This window comes from Camellia sinensis, chromosome 9 (genome assembly GCF_055761805.1).
Source record: "Camellia sinensis isolate YWXY chromosome 9, ASM5576180v1, whole genome shotgun sequence".
In the NCBI taxonomy this organism is placed as follows: domain Eukaryota; kingdom Viridiplantae; phylum Streptophyta; class Magnoliopsida; order Ericales; family Theaceae; genus Camellia; species Camellia sinensis.
Window position 1 is genome coordinate 187,308,354 of NC_138969.1, and position 20,631 is coordinate 187,328,984.

At 37.3% G+C, this 20,631-nt stretch overlaps 3 protein-coding genes across 5 annotated transcripts in view; all 3 read left to right on the forward strand.

The window, feature by feature from the left end:
• The window catches only part of LOC145798897 (uncharacterized), a 45,386-nt gene extending 41,073 nt beyond the window's left edge, over nucleotides 1-4,313 (forward strand). For all 3 annotated transcript variants that reach the window (XR_014340738.1, XR_014340732.1, XR_014340731.1), the window contains one exon: nucleotides 2,512-4,313. The gene's annotated coding sequence lies outside the window, so the exon portion shown is untranslated. The remainder of the gene's footprint in view (nucleotides 1-2,511) is intronic.
• Nucleotides 4,314-7,028: 2,715 nt separating this feature from the next.
• LOC114277778 (receptor-like kinase TMK3) lies at nucleotides 7,029-9,291 on the forward strand. Its single transcript, XM_028219725.2, is given in 3 exon segments — nucleotides 7,029-7,872; nucleotides 8,808-9,206; nucleotides 9,209-9,291. Coding segments are annotated over 3 exon segments (1,158 nt in total). The 5' UTR covers nucleotides 7,029-7,181; the 3' UTR covers nucleotides 9,277-9,291.
• A 1,890-nt stretch (nucleotides 9,292-11,181) lies between these two features.
• On the forward strand, nucleotides 11,182-11,808 carry LOC145799997 (uncharacterized). The gene has a single exon (XM_082889649.1). The coding sequence runs from the start codon at nucleotides 11,182-11,184 to the stop codon at nucleotides 11,806-11,808; it is 627 nt and encodes a 208-aa protein (XP_082745775.1).
• Nucleotides 11,809-20,631: the final 8,823 nt, after the last annotated feature.

The following is a 20,631-nucleotide window of genomic DNA, read 5'->3' on the forward strand; positions in this document are numbered from 1 at the left end:
TGCATACGCAATGCAAATGACATGGAAATCTGATATGGGCTTATACCAACATGAGCGAGCCTCAGCCACACTCACATAGGATGCCGGTGAATGAAAATGAAGTGCCTCGAAATGCGTGCACATGGGCACGCAAACCGAGGCGATGATAGAATGCGATGTAATGACATGGGAAATGGTATGCAAACATGGTAATGGATTTTCAGCAATGAAATATGGGGTAAAACAGTCCTGAAATGAGGCGAAATGACACCAAATGCATGGAATAGTCCCGAAATACGAATTTAGGCACCTGAAATGGCCTATAGCTATGCAATGTGTGCACAATATGGACATGGAATGTAAAGACATGAGCAAGGCAGCCCCAAAATTAGCATTTTACTAGTTTATAGCATGGCCAAACAGTGGACAAAAACAGGGCAAAACAAGCATGCAAAAATGGGGAATAAACATGAGATTAAGAAGTAACTCATAGCTACTGTCCTCGAACAGGTTCGGGCCCTTCTACAATATTGAAGAGGGGCCAAAAATATGCACATTTACAGAACTGTAAAATCCTCAAAAACAAACATAGATATGGCTAAGCTTTTATGCAAGAAAACGGGCCAAAAGATGGCCAAAGAGGCAAGTGGTATATACAATGCCCAAACTGAAAAATTCCCTTCTACAACATTGAAGAGGGACAAAAAATAAGCATATTTCCAGAACTGTAAAATGGCCAAAACAGTATAAAAACATGCTAGAAATGCAATGCAAAATAAGGCTCAAAAGAGGCTATAACATGAGGTATGCAAAATATTCCACAAATGGCCAAAGACCCTTAATGAAACATGTTAAGAAGGTCAAAATAAGACTATCTCTAGGCCTGCAAATCGTCCAAAAATGGAAGCATAATGGGCTTCCAAAGCATGCAAGAAAACGGTATTTAAGGAGGACATTGAAGCAAGTGCAACATGGAGGGCTCAAACAGGGTTGAGCCCTTAATGAGACATGAAAATGAGCTCAAAATAATGATCTTTCCAGTTTTGGTCGGAGCTCAAATGTGCAAGAAAGAAAGGCTAAGAAATGTTGCAAAAATGAGCTCAAAAGAGGGAAAGTGGACTTACCCTTGAAGATCAATTCTTTTGTTGCTTCTTGGGCCAACTTTGTCGCCTCTTAGCTTCTGGAATTCCTCTCCTTGCTCTTGGAATGGAGTGGTGGTGGTAGAGCTTGGTGTTGTAGTGTAAATGGTGGTGTAGGACTTGAAGCTTTTTAGGAAAATGAGAGAGATGGAGGAGGATTTGTCTCTTGAGGCTTGAAGAACCAATTTTCTAGCCTCCTAAAGGGGAGGAGAGGTTCTCTTTATATAGAGAAACCAAAGGGGCAAAGCTTCTCTTGGAAGCTTTGACCAAAAGGGCCAAGCTTCTCTTAGAAGCTTGGAGCAAAAAGGCCAAGCTTCTTGGAGAAGCTAGGCAAAAAGGGTCAAGAGGTTCAAGCTTCTTGGAGAAGCTAGCCAAAAGGGTCAAAAGGTTCAAGCTTCTTGGAGAAGCTAAACAAAAAGGTTCAAAAGGGTCAAGCTTCTTGGAGATGTTTTAAAAAAGGGTCAAAAGGTTCAAGCTTCTTGGAGAAGCTAAACAAAAAGGTCAAGCTTCTTGGAGAAGCTAAAAGAGGGGTCAAGCTTTTTGGAGAAGCTAAAAAAGGTCAAGCTTCTTGGAGAAGCTAAAAAAAAAAGGCCAAAAGGGTCAAGCTCCCTCAAGAAAAGGTCTCGGTTAGGAGAAGTGGCCGATTGATCAAAAATAGTGGCCGGCCATGAACTTTTAGGGGCCTCCCAAATGTGTAGATCACAGATATGTGGTTGAAAGTTGGCAACACTAACTCCAAGGTGTTCAACATTAGCCTGGAAGTTGGAAAAACGGGCGCCGGGAGGCTCCGGAGGAGAGATAACTGGCTGCTGCAACAATTGCTGGCCTCCCACCCTTCAGTGACCTTCCTCGTGATAAAACAGAGGTACCTGCCAAAAATGAACGAAAACCGTTGCAAAACGAACGTTCCGGGGCCAAAACACGCAGTTCGGAGTCCCGAAAATGGGCTGTTAAGCACCGAAAGTGGCATTCGACCTTGAAGTGGGTTTCTCAGCCCCCAGTGTCCCTCAAAAGGGAGAAAATAAGATGTATGCCAAAAATCAGAGCAATAGGAGATGGTTAAGCGGTCCCGAACCGAGGCACACGGCCTGACGGCTCCGAAAACTGGGAACCGGACTCCGAAATGGGAAAAATGGCCTACGGCCACCAAATGTAGCCTACGGACATTGAGAGATGGTCTACTAGACCTCTCCCTCCCCTCAGGAAAAGAAACCGAGAAAACCGAGTCTGGTTCGCAAACCGAGACAAGGCACAGAAGAGGGTTCGGAAGTCCGGAGGCAGGGCTCACGGCCACAACTCTGAAGCTTCTGAACAAGCACATTATGCAACATCACCAAGCGCTCAATCGGTGACGTCTGAGTCTTAAGGTCGGTCAAAAATGGGGTGTCTACAGGTATGAATTTGGGTCTTGGAATGCATCCTTAAATCTCGGTCCTGCTCAATAGTCATAACAAAATTCAGTTTAAAATCAAGGGATCTATAAATGTAGAGCTGCAGCAGGTTGTGCTATCTACATGACGCATACCAAGAACAATAGGACTATCTTTCGACCATGGAAAACTAAATATATTTTCCATTCTATTTCCCTCTTGTAGTGTTGGAACTCTCCCTGCAAAACAATACATAGCACAATTAAGCCACTAGTTATTAAACGGAAGGCATTTGCTTGCTTTGTAAATAGGACTTGAAAATCAAATAAGAAGATCACATAATAGAACTATCAACAATGACCCCAATCAGTACCATCCTTGAATACTTAAAACTCAAGAGAAAAGACCACGATTAAGCTAGACCAAGTCTAACTTATAAAACAGAAAAGAGAGATACCCCAAAGATGGTACTGATTTTCAGAACTATCTAAAGACATCCTTCTGTTTTAGTATTCAAGGATGGTACTGATTTTCAGAACTATCTAAAGACATAAAGAGAGATATCAATGCAGCACACCAAGAACGTAGAACTCAGAAGTTAGAACAACTTAAGTCCATAGTTTTACCCATAAATATGACAAAAAATGACCAAACCAAAACAGACTTCAGCTCCAAAACTGTAGTATAACCTTGAAACATAATCTCTATCCAACAGGAGGGAGACCAGCATGTTGATAAGACATTCAAAGATGCAAGTAACAAGATTTTCCTCCGAGAAAAAACAGTACTCTTAACTAATTAACACAAGCAACCACCAATATTCACATTCAATTAAATGTTTTACACACCCAATCAAAATGAGGACCATTGTGGGCAAAAAAGAAGGGGAAAAAAAAATGTAATCGATGTACGTTTCATTCAGTCAATCACTACCAGATGAGTGTTGCATAAGGACCTAGGAAATTTCCCATATCAATAATAACCAATGCAATCAACGACAGTTCCACTAACAAGGAACCTATACTTCACTTTCTTTTTCCTTTTTTCATACAAAGACGCAAAGAACACTAGATGTTAGCTAAAATGTGATTAGATGTTTAGAGATTACCTCATTCAGAACCTTGTGTAATATCATGGCAATGACTGTAGTTGGTCTATGTGACCTTGGTGTAGAGGCTAGTAATACTATATGCTAAAATATTTTTAACCAACTGAGGTTAGTAATACTGTTATCTTCAATCATTTTAAATACTTAACCATATCGCAAATTAGTTATCCCATCAAATTCCCCGGTCCTCTAGCAGTTGGAATTACTAGCTCAAAGATCAATAATCAACCTAGAAATTCCATCAACTCACAATCTACTGAATTAAAATAGCTCAAAGATCAATAATCAAAGTAAGGATTCAATTGTCAAATTGCACTATTAGCTAAAAATCTAGGTGCAACATTGGGTGATGAAGGGTTGGTGTGTTGGGAAAGATGGACAGCTTAATTGAACAAAAAACTAGTTTTGGGGCTTAATCAAAAAAAAAAAAAAAAAAAGATGCAAAGTTTGGCGTCTTCTGGAGTACATTCAAATCTCCATCTCTATCCTTATAAGCTTTCATGTTCAAAGCAAAACAGATTGGTAAAAGAAGCTTCAATATTTATGAAACAATGATATCAAAAAGTGTATGTATAGCCTACTAGACCCAGAGCAATTTTCAAGGTAAATAAAGATTGCTTAATGCTTCACTCTAATGATAAATGTAAGGTTGCCTATCCATGTTTACCAATTTTCAAGATGTAAAAGAATTATGATATGCAATACAAAAAAAATAAAATAAAAAATAAAATAAGAAAGGGCACGCAACATGACACATTATTTGACAACTTGGTCTCCATCATTAGAAAGGTACAGTCGCTTCCATTCAGCCAATCCAGTTATGTGAATGGACGTAGTAACTTTCTTCTAAAGTTTTTATACACTAAATTGTTGAATACATTGAGAATAATGACAATACAAAGTTTTATGAGTCAAAATAACTATAAGTGAATAAGTGAATGCATGCGACAAATTGATTAGCATTAAACATGATTACTACTTTACTAACTCATTCTCTTGATATCCAGCAGAAACAATAGATAGACAACCAATGACTATGTTTAACAGTTCCCATCGTGACAAAACATCATATTTAAGTACTAAAAGAAAGTAAAAGCAAAAATTATTCAAATAAGAATAGCAATTAAGAAGCATCAGACCTCCCATATTCATCAGCAAGCATGCCTTCCATATCTCTAATTAGATCATCTACAGCACGCTCAGCTCGAGACGGACGCCGAAGGAAAAATCCAGCAGATGCGTCGTCATTTGAAACTCCAATGTCATCCATATATTGGCGAAGAAGAGACTCAGGTAAGATTTTCCTCTCAAGCCATAATCGCAAAACCTATGGGATACAATTAATTCAATTTATCAGGTAAGATTTTCATTGGTATGACGTGTTACAATTACCTTGAGACACTGACGGCGATTTTCACGAGCAGCAACTCCAGGAGAAGCAACAGCTCCTAAAAGGCGAGGCAGTGCTGCTTGAACTGTAGGAATGTATCAATCATATCAACACAACAGTTTCAGCCATCAAAACCATGGGTGGGTCTATGACCCAATACCCAAAAATTCCTCCTTACAACAAGACAATCAATATCACACAATTAACAAAACCCACCAACTTTCACCCTCCCTCCCAAAAAAAAAAAAGAAAAAAAGAAGGGTACGTGCAATTCAAGTTAAAGTATTACAACAAGCTTGTATTGTGATGTTTTCAAACTATAGCCTATATGTTGATCAAATGGTAGACTCATGTTATATTGTACACACAACAACAGATTTCTGGGAGGGATTTGTGCAAATTAAAGTGAACAAATTTAAGCTTCTACAATTCTCATTTCAATAGAATCATTTGGCCCAACTAGAATTGTCATTTCAATGCTATAACACAGGTCCTTATAGGCAAACTAATTGCAAAAAAGAAGCAACAATTCTCACCAGTGATCAGCTACTCCAGGAAATGCACAAGCAAGATACCTAAGAATTGCAGGATTGCAAAGCATATCAAATGCATAAGAAAGTCAATATAAGCTTAAAAACAGAATGTATAATTTAGAACCTTAAAAGAACAAAAAGATTGAAGAGCATCATCCTAAAAATTTGTAGATGCAGCAGTGACCAACAGTCTCTACAATTCATATATGAAAAAGAACGCTAACACTAGGGGAATGTGCATAACAATGCCTTTAATACCTAGAGTCCAAGTACTACAAAAACTACGCAAAGAACACTTGAACTAACCAGAAGCCATGGAGGGATAAGCAAACTAAACTTTGCATTTTGAACAGATACATATCTTATGGCTTTGTAAGATATGAAACTCCTAGAATTTCATCATTCAATTACAGGAATGACACAGAAACAAGGGCCAACTATCTAGGAATGACATAAAATTTGCTAAAAACAACATATTAAGGAAGAATGACAAAGCAAGCAAAAGAAGAAATTGAACAGGTTTCCAAGCAAATAAATACCAAATTGAGAAATTGAGAGAGACAGGAAGGAAGGGCTTGAGAGAGAGAGAGAGAGAGAGAGAGAGAGAAATCGATACCTCGCTGGAGCTTCAAAATCGCTCTAAGATGAAATCACTGAGACCGATCTGAATCTCTGAATCTCAAAGATGAAGAGAGATCTAGAGAGAGAGAGAGACACCGCTCTGGAGCTTCGAAATCGAAATCGCTCGGCGATGGTGGTCGCTAAGTCGCCGGTGGTGGCTGTGGAGCTTCAAAATCGAAATCGCTCTGAAACATGACACCGTTCTGGAGCAACATCATGAGAATGATAAGGGTTTAGAGAGCGTTGAGAGAGAGGCGAGATTTGAAGGCGTGAGGATTCAAAATAAGGGTTTACAAAGGCTTTAACAATTATTCTGAGATTCAAAATAAGCTTCGAAATTGAGAAAGAATCACCCAAACATAGATTTCGAAATCGAAATTGAGAGAGAGAACTTCGATTAGGGCTACAGCGAGAGATGAAGGAGAGCGAGAGAGTGAACGAGAGGGTGAGAGACTGAGAGATTAGGGCTATTATATTTGATATTCACCCGCTCGCCGAGGGAGAGATATAGGACATTCGAAGGCGTTTTCAAACGCCTTTAGTTAATGAAACGGTGCCGTTTTGATTTAAACAAAAAGCGACGTTTAAAAAACGTCGTTAAATATTATAAAATGTGGCGTTTAATAAAATGCCGTTAAATAAACGTCGTCAAAAGTCATATTTCTTGTAGTGCTTTCTGCTCCATTGCCAAAATTTAGTGGCTCTGTCAAACTTGTCTTATTTGACAATCCTCTATTAAACTCTAATCAGTCCGAAGAAACCCCTTGGCTAAGAAACAACTCGCCATCTGGGGGTTCGCAATCCCCTATTGATGACCATTTTTCACCGCTTAATCCCTTTATTCCTAACCAATCAACTTAAGAGCAAAGATCCAAAACGTCTAAACTAGTTGTGATTGTGGTCCCTATTGCAAGTTTTGCAGCCCTGGTTGTCTTTTTCATTGTTCCTTTGGCGGTTTATTTTTGTAAGAAAAGAAAGAATGCCTTTGAAGCTCCAACTTCCTTTGTGATTCACCCTAGTGACCCTTCCAACGTAGATAAAATGGTTAAGATTGTAGTTGCGAAAAATACCAATGGAAGTGTTTCTATGGAAAGTGGTCTTGGGAGCAGAAACAGTAGTGGAATAGGTGAGTCTCGTATCATTGAGTCTGGAAACTTGGTCATATCAGTTAAAGTTCTTCGGAATGTGACTAAGAATTTTGCCCCTGAAAATGAGCTTGGCCGCGGTGGTTTTGGAGTAGTTTACAAAGGAGAGTTGGATGATGGAACAAAGATAGCAGTGAAAAGAATGGAAGCTGGTGTGATTAGCAGCAAAGCTTTGGATGAGTTTCAAGCTGAAATAGCCGTTCTTTCAAAGGTTTGCCACCGTCATTTGGTATCTCTTCTTGGGTATTCGATTGAAGGCAACGAGAGAATTTTAGTTTACGAGTATATGCCTCAAGGAGCTCTCAGCAAGCACCTTTTCCACTGGAAGAGCTTGAATTTGGAACCTTTATTATGGAAGAGAAGGCTGAATATTGCCTTGGATGTGGCTAGAGGGATGGAGTATCTTCATAGTCTTGCTCATCAGAGCTTTGTACATCGAGATCTTAAGTCTTCGAATATCTTACTCGGAGATGATTTTAGAGCAAAAGTTTCAGATTTTGGATTAGTGAAACTCGTTCCTGATGGCGAGAAGTGTGTGGTAACCAAGCTTGCAGGGACTTTTGGATACCTGGCACCAGAATATGTTGGTAAGCTCTCTGTATTACATTCTTTTCCCTATGTAGTACGTAGTGATTATAAACATCTGAAAGCCTAACTATTAATATTTACAAAAACTCCCGTGAGTTGCTAGTTAGAATTGTCATTACCTTGTAGATGAAATTTTGACCTAGAGAAGAATTTGAGGCTTGACCCAAAGTTTGAAGTCATGAACAGTGTTTGGCTAAGAAAACACTAAGGGTGTGTTTGGATATGGATTTGAGGAGGGATTTGGAAAGGAAAAGGAAAAACGAGAGGGAAATGTAAATAAAATATAAGCTAAGTTTTTGTCATTTTTACTTCATTTTTCCTTTCCGTTTCCAAATCCGAGATCCAAACACAACCTAAATGAATTTGTGATCATTTTTCCTAGTCCTATTTCGATGCCTTTTGAAATTGACTGACCCATTTCAAATTTTGCATTGCATTGCATTTCGATGTGGAAATTCATCATCTTTAATTTAGTAATTCAAGATTCACTGAATTTCTTCACATATGATCACTTTTAGATTTTGTTGAAATAGTAAAAATTCAAAATTTTAACATATGGCTCCATTGATAAATTTTACATTTTGTTTGGATGCTTTTTGAATTTGAGTGACCCCATTCCAACTTTTTACATTGCATTTCAATTTGGAAATTCATCATATTTTCAATTGAGTAATTCAAGATTCATTGAATTTCTCCACACAAGATCATTTTCAGATTTGGTTGAAATAACAAAAAGCCATAATTTAAACATCATTTTCTGACATAGCTTCCATTTTTTTCCAAAGGACTCCATTGATAAATTTAAACATTGAAATAGTTATCAGAAGTGAATAGGCAATGATGTCTGAGATGCGTTCATTTTTCATTCTGGTATATGCTGGAGTTACAGTTTAAAATCATACCGACTCTGTCTGTGACATTTCAATTGGTGAAGTTATGGGTAAAATTACGACCAAAGCCGATGTCTTCAGTTTTGGTGTTGTTTTAATGGAGCTATTAACTGGATTGACGGCACTTGACGAGGACAAACCCGAGGAAAACCAATACTTAGCTTCATGGTTCTTGAAAATCAAATCAACTAAAGGCAAGCTCATGACCGCCATTGACCCATCTCTCGATGTCAGACAAGAAACATTCGATACCATCTCCGTCATTGCAGAACTTGCTGGTCACTGCACTGCAAGAGAGCCAAACCAACGACCTGATATGGGCCACGCTGTGAAGGTCCTGAGCCCCCTTGTCGAGAAATGGAAACCACTAGATGATGACACAGAGGAGTATTATGGTATTGATTACAGTCTCCCACTAAACCAAATGGTGAAGGGCTGGCAAGAAGCGAAGGAAAGGACATTTCTTGTTTGGACCTAGAGGACACCAAGAGTATGCTGGAGAAAAATGGTTGAATAAGAAATTGCCTCATAAATGTGTATATAACTCACACATTTAAGGCTCATCAGTTTTACAAAATTGATTGGGCAGTTTTACTAACATTAGTTGCCAGCCTTGATGGCTAGAGGCTCCTCCCCTCTCCCCCATGGTGTATAAAAGGAGGTCCTATTCCTTGAAAAGAGATATGGAATTTTTTCTTGACATCCATACACTGTCAGTCTACTTCTCCTATAATTTTCTTCCTGAAAGAGAGTGCTGTCGTTGTCCGTTCGCTAAGCTAATCAGAAGGTGCTTCTGTTGTAGCTGGTAAAAACCGTCGTATCCTGGGAAGTAGACGCCGGCGTACCTCCAGCACCCAACGGTGAGCCGGCGAATCTATTTTAAGGAGACTGTGGTATCACACAGGCTTCGGTTTGCTTCTTTTAACCATTTTATATTTTATTTGTATTTTATTCAGCATGTTATTTTTCTTGGGATTGAAGGTTTGTTTTGTTCATCTCATAATTTTGCGATATGCAATGTGAAATTATGTAATGTGAGTAGTTTTTCCCAACAAGCTTAAAATAGATTCGACGTTTATCATAGAATTAGATTAATAGATTCATAGGTGTGTGTAATAATTTTGCATGTAATTGGCCACTGGTAGTACTAGTGAGTTAATTGGTTTATTAGATGCATGTACACAGGGTTAAGCTTTTGATTTTGCCATTTTGTGTATGCTACTGTTTGGTCTTCCCATGGCATGGAATAGGCCACTGTTATCAATAGGGAAGAAGAGTTCCATTGGTGCAACATTAATTCACTGTATTTTCCAATTAATTTATTAATTTATGGTGTATCGGTTCATGCCTTGTATTTCTAGATTTACATGCTTATAGTTCACATGCTTGTAGTTTACAATATAAATTACATGTGCATTCGGGTTTAATTTTTAGTGTAATTTACATTTCTAGCATGTTTATTAGGTAGTAAATTTTCATGTAACTTGTACCTATTAATCTTTAATTTAGGTGTGGAGTTGTAAAGTTTATAACTTGCCTATATTTAAATTCATGTTAATTTCTCTAGAATTATTTGCATGTTAATCATGTCATTTGTAATTCTTGCCTAGTAATGTGATTTAAGTATTTTGGAGTTATAAAATGTTTGTAACTTGCCTCAATTAATTACATGTTTAGTGTACCATAAATTCATATGTAACCTTTACCAATTTAAAATATGGTTTAATTATATTTAATTTAGGTCTGTAACTTACATAGTTAATTATATGTTTATTATGTAATTAATTTTTTACAATTTTTTTTTAGTTTAAATTCTAGATGTGTAACTTAAGGGTTGGTTTTAATCTTTACTTACAGTTATTTATTAGTTTGTTTGCTAGTACCCTCCCCTTCAATTACTATTTTGTCAAAAGCAAAGAAAAGCTGAGGGAGGTTTTGTTGTATTTTGCTGCTAACTTTTTATTGCAGGAATACCTATGGAAATGGGAAAAAGGATCAATTTGGACTAAATATTTGAAGCAATTGTTTGCTTGAGTGTTCATTTGTGGTTATTCACCAATATGTAAAGCACGTTTTGTTTGCTTGTAATTGTTGTAGCAATTTTGTTGTAATTGCTTGTACAGTTTGGAACTTGGTGTGTTTAACCTAGTTCATCCCTTGAAAAATTTAATTCTTAAAGTTGTTTCCCATGGACTAAGAGTCAACATGCTCTTGAAAGTTTTGTCTAAGGTTAATTGGGTTTTAAGTGGGACCGGTGTGACTCCTCTAGTCTTCCTGAAAACTTTCCTGACCATGTTCGATTCTAGATTGCGTGGTGAGACAAGTTTTGAATTAAATTTCCAATTGTGGGATTTTCTAGTGTTAAGTTTGATTTCTGGAAATACAGAATAGTGAAAATTCTGCTGTAATTTTTCAGAAATGGCAACTGTCTCTGATGTTGCTACTGCTGCTGTTAATGTTGGTGGAGATCCGAACCCCGGGGCAACTGGCTTGCCAACCCCTGTTGTGACCTCTGTGGTCAATCCTCCTGTTGTTACTTCGGCTGTTCTGGGAGGACCGCTCAATCATCACGAGCGCCCGGAGAAGTTCACGGGAGTGAATTTCAAGAGATGGCAGCAGAAGATGCTGTTTTATTTGACTACTCTAAGCCTTGCGAGGTTTCTGAGTGAAGATGTACCAGCCGTAGAGAAGAATGAGCAAGATAAACAAAAGCTCATGGCTCTGGACGGTTGGAAACAAGCAGACTTCTTATGCCGGAATTACATTCTGAACAGCTTGGCGGATCCATTTTTGAACGTGTTCTATGCCAAGAAATCGGCTAAGGAGTTGTGGAATGCCTTGGACAAAAAGTACAAGAACGAGGATGCTGGGGTAAAGAAATTTATCGTCGGCCGGTTCCTAGACTTCAAGATGGTGGACTCTAAAACTATCCTGAGTCAAGTCCAAGAGTTCCAAGTGATTCTGCATGAGATACATATAGAACGGATGGTCCTAAGTGAGTCATTCCAGGCAGCTGCTTTGATTGAGAAGCTGCCTAACGGCTAGAAAGACTTCAAGAACTACTTGAAGCACAAACGAAAGGAGATGACAGTCGAAGAGCTCGTTGTCAGGCTTCGGATTGAAGAGGACAACATGAAGAAAGGAGGGAGTACCTCCACTGTCAAAGCCAACATGGTTGAGCATGGCGAGTCCTGGGGGGCGAGGAAAAAACCACCGACAGGCAAAAGCTCAAAGTTGGGGGCTAGAGGAGGAATCTCCAAAAGGCCAGTCTACAAGCCAAAGGAGCCTACTTTTAGGTTTGATGACAAATGCTTCAATTGTGGAAGTGACGGGCATCGGACAGTTGATTGTCTGAAGAAGAAGCCCTACAGGAAAAACCCTCCCCAACACAAAAATCGGGCACATATGGCTGAAATGGAGGAATTGTCACACGATGTGGACGACATGCATCTGTCAGCCGTTGTGTCAGAAGTGAACATGGTGGGGTCAAACCCGAGGGAGTGGTGGGTGGACACTGGGGCCACTCGCCTTATTTGTGTAGAGAAGAGAATGTTCACAACTTTCGAACGGAAAACTCTGCAACCTCAGCTGTTGAGGGTAAAGGTAAGGTGATCCTAAAGATGATTTCAGGAAAAGAACTGACTTTGAACGATGTCCTTTTTGTGCCGGACATTCGTAAGAACCTTGTCTCGAGGTCTCTCCTAAGCAAGCATGGCTTCCGTATGGTGTTTGAATCAGACAAGGTCGTGTTGACCAAGGGCGGGTCTATGTGGGGAAGGGATATATGTCAGGTGGCATGTTTAAATTGAATGTAATGATACTTATCCCTAAGATTAATGAGAAAGCTTCTTCTTCTGCTTATATGCTTGAGTCTCCTAATTTATGGCATGGTAGATTGGGTCATGTAAATTTTGACTCTTTACGTAGATTAATCAAGTTAGATCACATACCATCTTTCAAGATTAGTCCACAACACAAGTGTGAAACTTGTGTAGAAGCAAAATTGACAAGGTCTTCTTTTCATTCTATTAAAAGAAGTACCCAGCCTTTGGGTTTAGTGCATAGTGATGTGTGTGACTTGAAAGTTGTACAATCACGTGGTGGCAACAAGTACTTCATCACTTTTGTTGATGATTGCACTAAATCCTATTATGTGTATTTGCTTAAAAGCAAAGACGAGGCTATTGATAAATTTATTCTTTTTAAGAATGAAGTTGAGAATTAATTAAGCCGGAAAATCAAGGCATTGAAAAGTGATCGTGGTGGTGAGTATGAATCCCCGTTTGCCGAGACTTGTGCTCAATTTGGGATTATTCACCAAACCACAGCGCCTTATTCGCCTCAGTCAAATGGTGTTACTGAGCAGAAGAACAGGACGCTGAAAGAGATGATGAATGCAATGTTGATAAGTTCTGGGTTGCCACAGAACTTATGGGGGGAAGCAATTCTCTCCGCGAATTATATTCTTAATAGAATACTACGGAAGAAAGTGGACAAGACTCCATATGAGTTGTGGAAAGGTCACAAGCCTTCATATAAATATCTACGAATGTGGGGGTGTCTTGCAAAAGTGACGGTACCTACACCCAAGCGGGTTAGGATAGGTCCGAAAACCGTGGACTGTATTTTCATTGGTTATGCACAAAATAGTAGTGCATATAGATTTCTTGTGCACAAGTCTGATATTTCAGATATACACAAGAATACTATCATGGAATCTAGAAGTGCATCTTTCTTTGAAGATGTATTTTCGTGTCGTCCCCAAGACAGGGTTCCGAGTTCCATGAAAGAAATAGATGATCACGAAGACGATCACATAGATGATCACATGGATGATCAAACAGCTGATCAAATAACTAATCAAGTAGATGATCAAGCTGATGAAGTAGATGAGCCAAGAAGGAGTAAAAGGGCTAGAACCACAAAGTCTTTTGGTCCAGACTTCTTGACTTATATGTTAGAGGGAGAACCTCGAACGTTCCATGAAGCTGTGGCTTGACCTGAAAGCCCTTTATGAAAAGAAGCAATTAAGAGTGAGATTGACTCCATCTTACAGAACCATACTTGGGAGTTGGTTGATTTACCCCCAGGCAGTAAGGCCTTGGGGAGTAAGTGGATCTTTCGAAGAAAGATAAAAGCGGATGGGTCAATTGACAAATATAAAGCTCGGCTAGTTATTAAAGGATACAGACAGCGAGAAAGCCTGGATTACTTTGATACGTATTCACCTGTGACAAGGATTACATCCATTCGCATGGTGATTGTAATAGCAGCTTTAAGTGGTTTAGAAATACATCAGATGGATGTAAAGACAGCTTTCTTAAATGGAGATTTAGATGAAGAAATCTACATGGAGCAACCCGAGGGGTTTTCAGCTCCAGGAAAAAGTAAGAAAGTCTGTAAGCTTGTCAAGTCATTGTATGGTTTGAAGCAAGCTCCCAAACAATGGCATGAGAAGTTTGACAATGCTATGTTGTCAAATGAGTTTCGAATCAATGAGTGTGATAAGTGCGTATATGTTAAAGACACTGACAAAGGTTATGTCATTTTGTGTCTATACGTTGATAACATACTCATTGTTGGTAGCAATGATGAAATGATTAAAGCTACCAAAAGATTGTTAAACTCTAAGTTTGACATGAAGGATATGGGCCTTGCAGATGTCATTCTGGGTGTTAAGATCACCAGAACATCTGGTGGTATTGTACTTTCTCAAGCTCATTATGTTAATAAGATACTTGAGAAATTTGGAAAGTCAGATACAAGTATGTTTAGGACACCGGTAGACTTAAGTCTATATTTGACCAAGAATAATGGTGAGAGTGTCTCTCAACTAGAATATTCTCTGGTCATTGGGAGTTTGATGTATCTGATGAGTTGTACAAGGCTGGATATCGTCTACGCTGTTAGTAGGCTGAGTAAATACACGAGTAATCCTAATGCTACTCATTGGAAGGGCATTATGCGGGTGTTGGGGTATATCCGTTACACCCTGGATTATGGGCTGCATTGTACCAGATACCCAGCGGTACTAGAAGGGTATAGTGACGCAAATTGGATATCTGATATAAAAGATTCTAAATCCACTAGTGGTTATGTGTTTACCCTCGGAGGGGCAGCCGTGTCTTGGAAATTTGCCAAGCAAACGTGTATCTCGAGATCAACGATGGAATCTGAGGTTATTGCTTTAGATAAAGCTACTGAAGAAGCTGAATGGCTTCGCTAGTTTGTTGAGGATATTCCACGTTGGCCGAAACCTGTGCCAGCTATCAGTATTCATTGCGATAGCCAATCAGCGATTGGTCGGGCACAGAGTAATATGTATAATGAAAAGTCTAGACATATCCGTCGTAGACATAATTCCATACGACAACTACTCTTAAATGGAGTTGTCTCTCTAGACTATGTCAAGTCTAAAGACAACATTGCGGATCTGCTGACCAAAGGATTAACTCGAGAGTTAGTAGAAAAGTCGTCAAGAGGAATGGGGTTAAGGCCTTTAGTAAAGGTTACCGAAACGGAAAACCCAACCTAGTTGACTGGAGATCCCAAGATCTAGGTTCAAAGGGACAACTTAACTTCGTGTAACGGGTGAGTCACTGAAGAGGTAAATCCTCTTGCCCATTCCTTTATACAATGATGTGCTGTGGGGGTGGAAGGTTAAGTTAATGCTTTTAATGACCTTAGTGATGTGGTGTAATGAAATACCGTATCTAGGTCACCTATGTGAGTGCGAAGTGGGGCCGCTTCTTTAAGAATTGCTAAGGCCGAATTCTTTAAAAACACTCACAGAACCAGGCTAGTGTTCCAGGGCCATACCGGACACACCAGTGAGAACAAGAACAATGGTTGGACTAACTCCTGTGTGAGGTCTATTGTCTCGGTTTACATAAACGGCAGAATAGTTCAAGACATCGCGTTCACTGGTCAGCCAGTAAATCCGATAGGCTTTCACTACGAAAGGTTCAAGGCCAACAGCTACCTTTTCTGATGCAGGGTTAGTCTATGTGCTCTCTCTCTTTCCGAGTCTTTGTTGATAAACGTTGAGCGTTTGCTGTATTCGGTCAATTTTTATTCATGTGGGAGATTGTTGGAGAAAAATGGTTGAATAAGAAATTGCCTCATAAATGTGTATATAACTCACACATTTAAGGCTCATCAATTTTACAAAATTGATTGGGCAGTTTTACTAGCATTAGTTGCCAGCCTTGATGGCTAGAGGCTCCTCCCCTGTCCCCTATGGTGTATAAAAGGAGGCCCTATTCCTTGAAAAGAGATATAAAATTTTTCCTTGACATCCATACACTGTCAGTCTACTTCTCCTATAATTTTCTTCCTGAGAGAGAGTGCTGCCATTGTCCGTTCGCTAAGCTAATCAGAAGGTGCTTCTGTTGTAGCTAGTAAAAACCGTCGTATCCTGGGAAGTAGACGTCGGCGTACCTCCAGCACCCAACGGTGAGGTGACGAATCTATTTTAAGGAGACTGTGGTATCACACAGGCTTCGGTTTGCTTCCTTTAACCATTTTATATTTTATCTGTATTTTATTCAGCATGTTATTTTTCCTGGGATTGAAGGTTTGTTTTGTTCATCTCATAATTTTGCGATATGCAATGTGAAATTATGTAATGTGAGTAATTTTTCCCAACAGAGTAGTATACCATCAAAGCCTACTGGATTCGCGGAGTCGTTTACTTCAATTGATGGTCGATAGGAAAAGGTACTCTTCCTGCTTTTCGCGTGACACGTTTGTGTGGTAGATGTAAATAGCATGTTGTTTTTTATTTTTGTATTTGAAATATGATTTTGTTAGCATATCCTAGTGGTGTTGGCTTTGGTGGTTGATGTTGGAGACTTGAAAATGCTTGTTTGCTTTGAAGTTTCAGCTGTGAGATGTAGATAGAGAACAATGAATGACAGTTGTTGTGAGTTGTGTGGATTTTTTTCCCCCTTCCTGTAAATTCTCTATCTTTAAGTTTGGATGAATATGCTGCTGTTGTTGTTTGTTTGCTCTTTTTTTATTTTATTTTTTTATAATATACATATTTTGTCATGAGGGTTTCCGCATTGTAGGGATGTAATCATGGTTTCGAAAAGCAGTTGTTGTCGCCATAACGGTTGCGGTGGAACGGTTGTGGTTGCAGATTGTAAAGGCTATAGCATAACGGTTGTGGTAACCGAAATCATGAATTTTTTAATTTTCCACACAATTTGAAAAAATTTACAGATACGCATATTTTTTTTTTTCAAAATCACATAATTAGGGTTTAAAATAGATTTTGATAAATTTTTGTTAGTTTTTAAATATAATCTAATATATTTCATATTTTTAAATTACTATAAAAAGAGCTTTTTATATTATATTATAATAGTTAATGATTTTAAAAATAATTAATTTTAAATGTCTATAAAAAAAATTTGACCAATACCTGAACTAACTAAATAAAAAATATTTATAATTATTAAATGAAATGATTATAAAAATATATATATTGTGCCATAAACAAAAATTATTTTTGAACTAATAATTTTTTTTTAAAAGACATTTTTTTAGCATTTTATACCTAACTAAATAAAATTATTTACAATTAAGTACTAAATGAGATGATTATAAAAATAAAAATTGTGCCATAAGTAAAAATTATTTTTGAGCTACTGATTTTTTTTAAAGACATTTTTTAGACAACACATTATAGTAATAAAATAAAAAATATTTACAATTAAAAATTAAATGAAATGATTATAAAAATAAATACAATAACTGTTTATATTTTTTTTTATTTTACATACTAATGTAGTGAAATCAAAATTTTTAAAAAATTATAAAGAAAAAAAATTCATACAAGGTTTTTCCTTTGGGTTTTGATCACTTGAATATTTGTTCTTGTTTTATAAGATTTTATTATTTTTTTTTTTTTGGGAGAGGGGGGAACGAAGATATTCAGAATATTGTAATGGTGTGTAACAGGCCATTACGGTATCGCTACGGCCGATACGTAACACCGAAACGGCCATTACACGTGAATTTTTGTCATATATTGCAAAAGTAGTTGTAACGAGTAACATTTATCACCACAATCGTTACGTAATACTGCTTTTTGAAACCTTGGATGTAATGTAATCAATGATCAATTATTTGCATGGTCTCAAGTTAAAACTCTTCGAAGTGTAAATAATTTATTAGGACCAGTCCATACGGGGCTTTTAATTGAGCCCCTAGACAGTGGGAATTATCCCAAATTAGTCGTTCCAATAGTCCGGATACTGAGTTACTAGAAAGAAATATTGCATTATTGTAAATCTAAGGTAAAACGCAGGAGATGAAAAATTACGGTCATACCTTTTTTCTGCAGAGTCTGAATTGAAGGATCTCGTGGGTAAATCACGTGCTTCCTGAATCTGATCAATCAACCCAGCAATGGAGTGATATTACAGAATGAATATCACCCACACAAGTCACAGTGCAAAATGGCTCTTGATCGTTGTATTTTGGGAGAGAGTCAGTATATAGAAAAAACATACGACATATTTTTCTCTTAATCACCCATATCCCATATCATATTAGATATATACGATAATATCTCATCTATCCATATCAGTTGGTATGATAGATATAGATATCTTGAGTGGTTATCCAAGTAAGTTTTGAATTCAAATTCAAACTTATATAGATAAGGTTCAAAAGGTTGAAAGGGTCATGCCACATAAGCGTCTAATTTCTAACAATAATAAATAGTATAGTCCCTTTATAGAGATAGTCCTAATACCCCATTTCATTAAAGCCCAACCCATTAGGACTCACCCAATGGCCAGAGCTCGTGTACCTGAGTAAGAGGTCACGAGTTCAATTCTCATTCCCTCCAATGTACCACAAAAGAGTTATGTTAGATTAGGTTCTCCTAACAAGTTGTCTGCTTGCATTTATTGGTGTGTTTATTTTGTTTTTGTTATTTTTGGCTATGCAAGGGGGAGATGACATAATCCTTTAGGACCCAATGTGTGTTGTTTTTTTGTTTTGTTGTTTGGATGATGCGACCAATGTGTTTTTTTGTTTTGGGTGGGTACCAATGTGTTTAATGGGGGCATGTTTGCATGTTTGAATTTGGCAATTGGGTAAGCTAGCTTCATATGCTTTGGTAGTGGAACCATACTCCGAGCTTCAGAACACCATCCAGAAAAGTCCAGGTCAGACAATAATTTAATGAAAAGATTAAAAAACAGATAAAGGTGGGGCCACTGTCTGACAGAGACATTTTTGGATAATTTTGCGTTCGAATTACTTTGAAGGTAAATACCTGGTCCCTCCATGGACCATGTACAATTGATAACACAGGGCTATGAAATAATGGAAGCTTAGAAAAAGACGTGCACATTTGTGTCACATGTTTTGATTATGGATGAACTATCATTTCTATCGCAACTTATTTATTGGCAGATATGAGTTGGTAATAGTCTTGAGATAACACCTTATGGCCATGTTTGTTTGGGCAGACTGGATTAGCATTCCTATGACTAATAGTCCTAAGATTACGAATTCGTTAGATTATGTATCCTATCTTAACTAATAGTCAAGTTTAAAATAATTAATCCGTACTTCAATTGTTTAACCAAATATCGGATTAATAATTTTATTGAACTATTAGTCCAATCCCAAGCTCATGTCCACCCAAATAAACATGGTGTATGTTGCTTCCATAAGAAGTGGGAAATACTCATTTTTTGCTGTCTAAAGTTTAATGTATATGTTGATTTTTGTCTTCCTGGTTTCCCAATTTCTCCATCACACTCACTCTCTTCATATATATATATAGATATATATATGAAAAAATAGAATAAAACTTTCAATGCTTGAGCAACACAATAAAGGAACCTGACAGGTGTGGATGTTGATGAAATTTTTATGAAAATTTTCATTTTGTACAGTAGTAGTACTACAGGTAATGCCTGTTTTTATAATTTTTGTGATTTTAATTTGCTGACAGAGGCATAGACAGTGTGTGTGTGTGGACCCAAATGCTCATGGTCCTTCCAAATAGCAACCAATCTTCAAACTTCCATAGATAACTGATGGGTGTGGAAAACTTGTGGGTGCTGCAGCATGCATAGTGATATGTTTTAATTTGTATTTTATTGATTGAATTAGTGAAACTTGACATTTTTATGTTAAATTTTGAAAAGCTAAAAGAAGTGTTGCTACAAATAGAATCAATTATATAAAATAATTTTCTCCATATATATTATCATACAATTAATTTTTTTGTAAACGATATGTATAAAGATCTCTACAAAATGAATGGTTTATCAAAATAAAACTTATGATGGGTCCCATAGACTTGAAAAATATCCTTCAGTCTAAATCATGAATTAGAGGTAAGCCCAAGGCATCTAGAAAATTTTATTTTTGGCTAAATAAGTTAATAATATTATATTTTTTCAGGCTAAAACAATTTACAATTAACAAATATTAATTTAATTTTCTAGCAAATAAAAAATATGATTTTTTTAATAAATTTTAAATTTGTTTTACAAAGTAAAAATATAATTATAAAATAATTGTCAAACCTCTCGTACCCATCTAGTTTTTTCTGCATTTGTTCTTTGTAATTACAGAGATCACATTGGATAGAATTGGAGTACCACTTATGTTCTTATTAGCTAGTGCTCTAAGAACACTTACAGCTTTATTCAATTTTTTTTTAGACAGGGGCTTTAGTCAATTTTAAATATATTGTGTTTTGAAAGGATCTCCAATTAATTTTAATTAAAGTAACATATTTAAAAAATATTTAAATTTAATTTATTTACTTAACAAGAATTTAAGTGATCAAAATTAGTTCATCTCTAACTAAATACACTCAATGATATCAAC

Bases quoted from the DNA above. Each gene is read 5' to 3' on its own strand.
- LOC145799997 (XM_082889649.1), top strand. From the start codon at position 11,182: ATGGCAACTGTCTCTGATGTTGCTACTGCTGCTGTTAATGTTGGTGGA.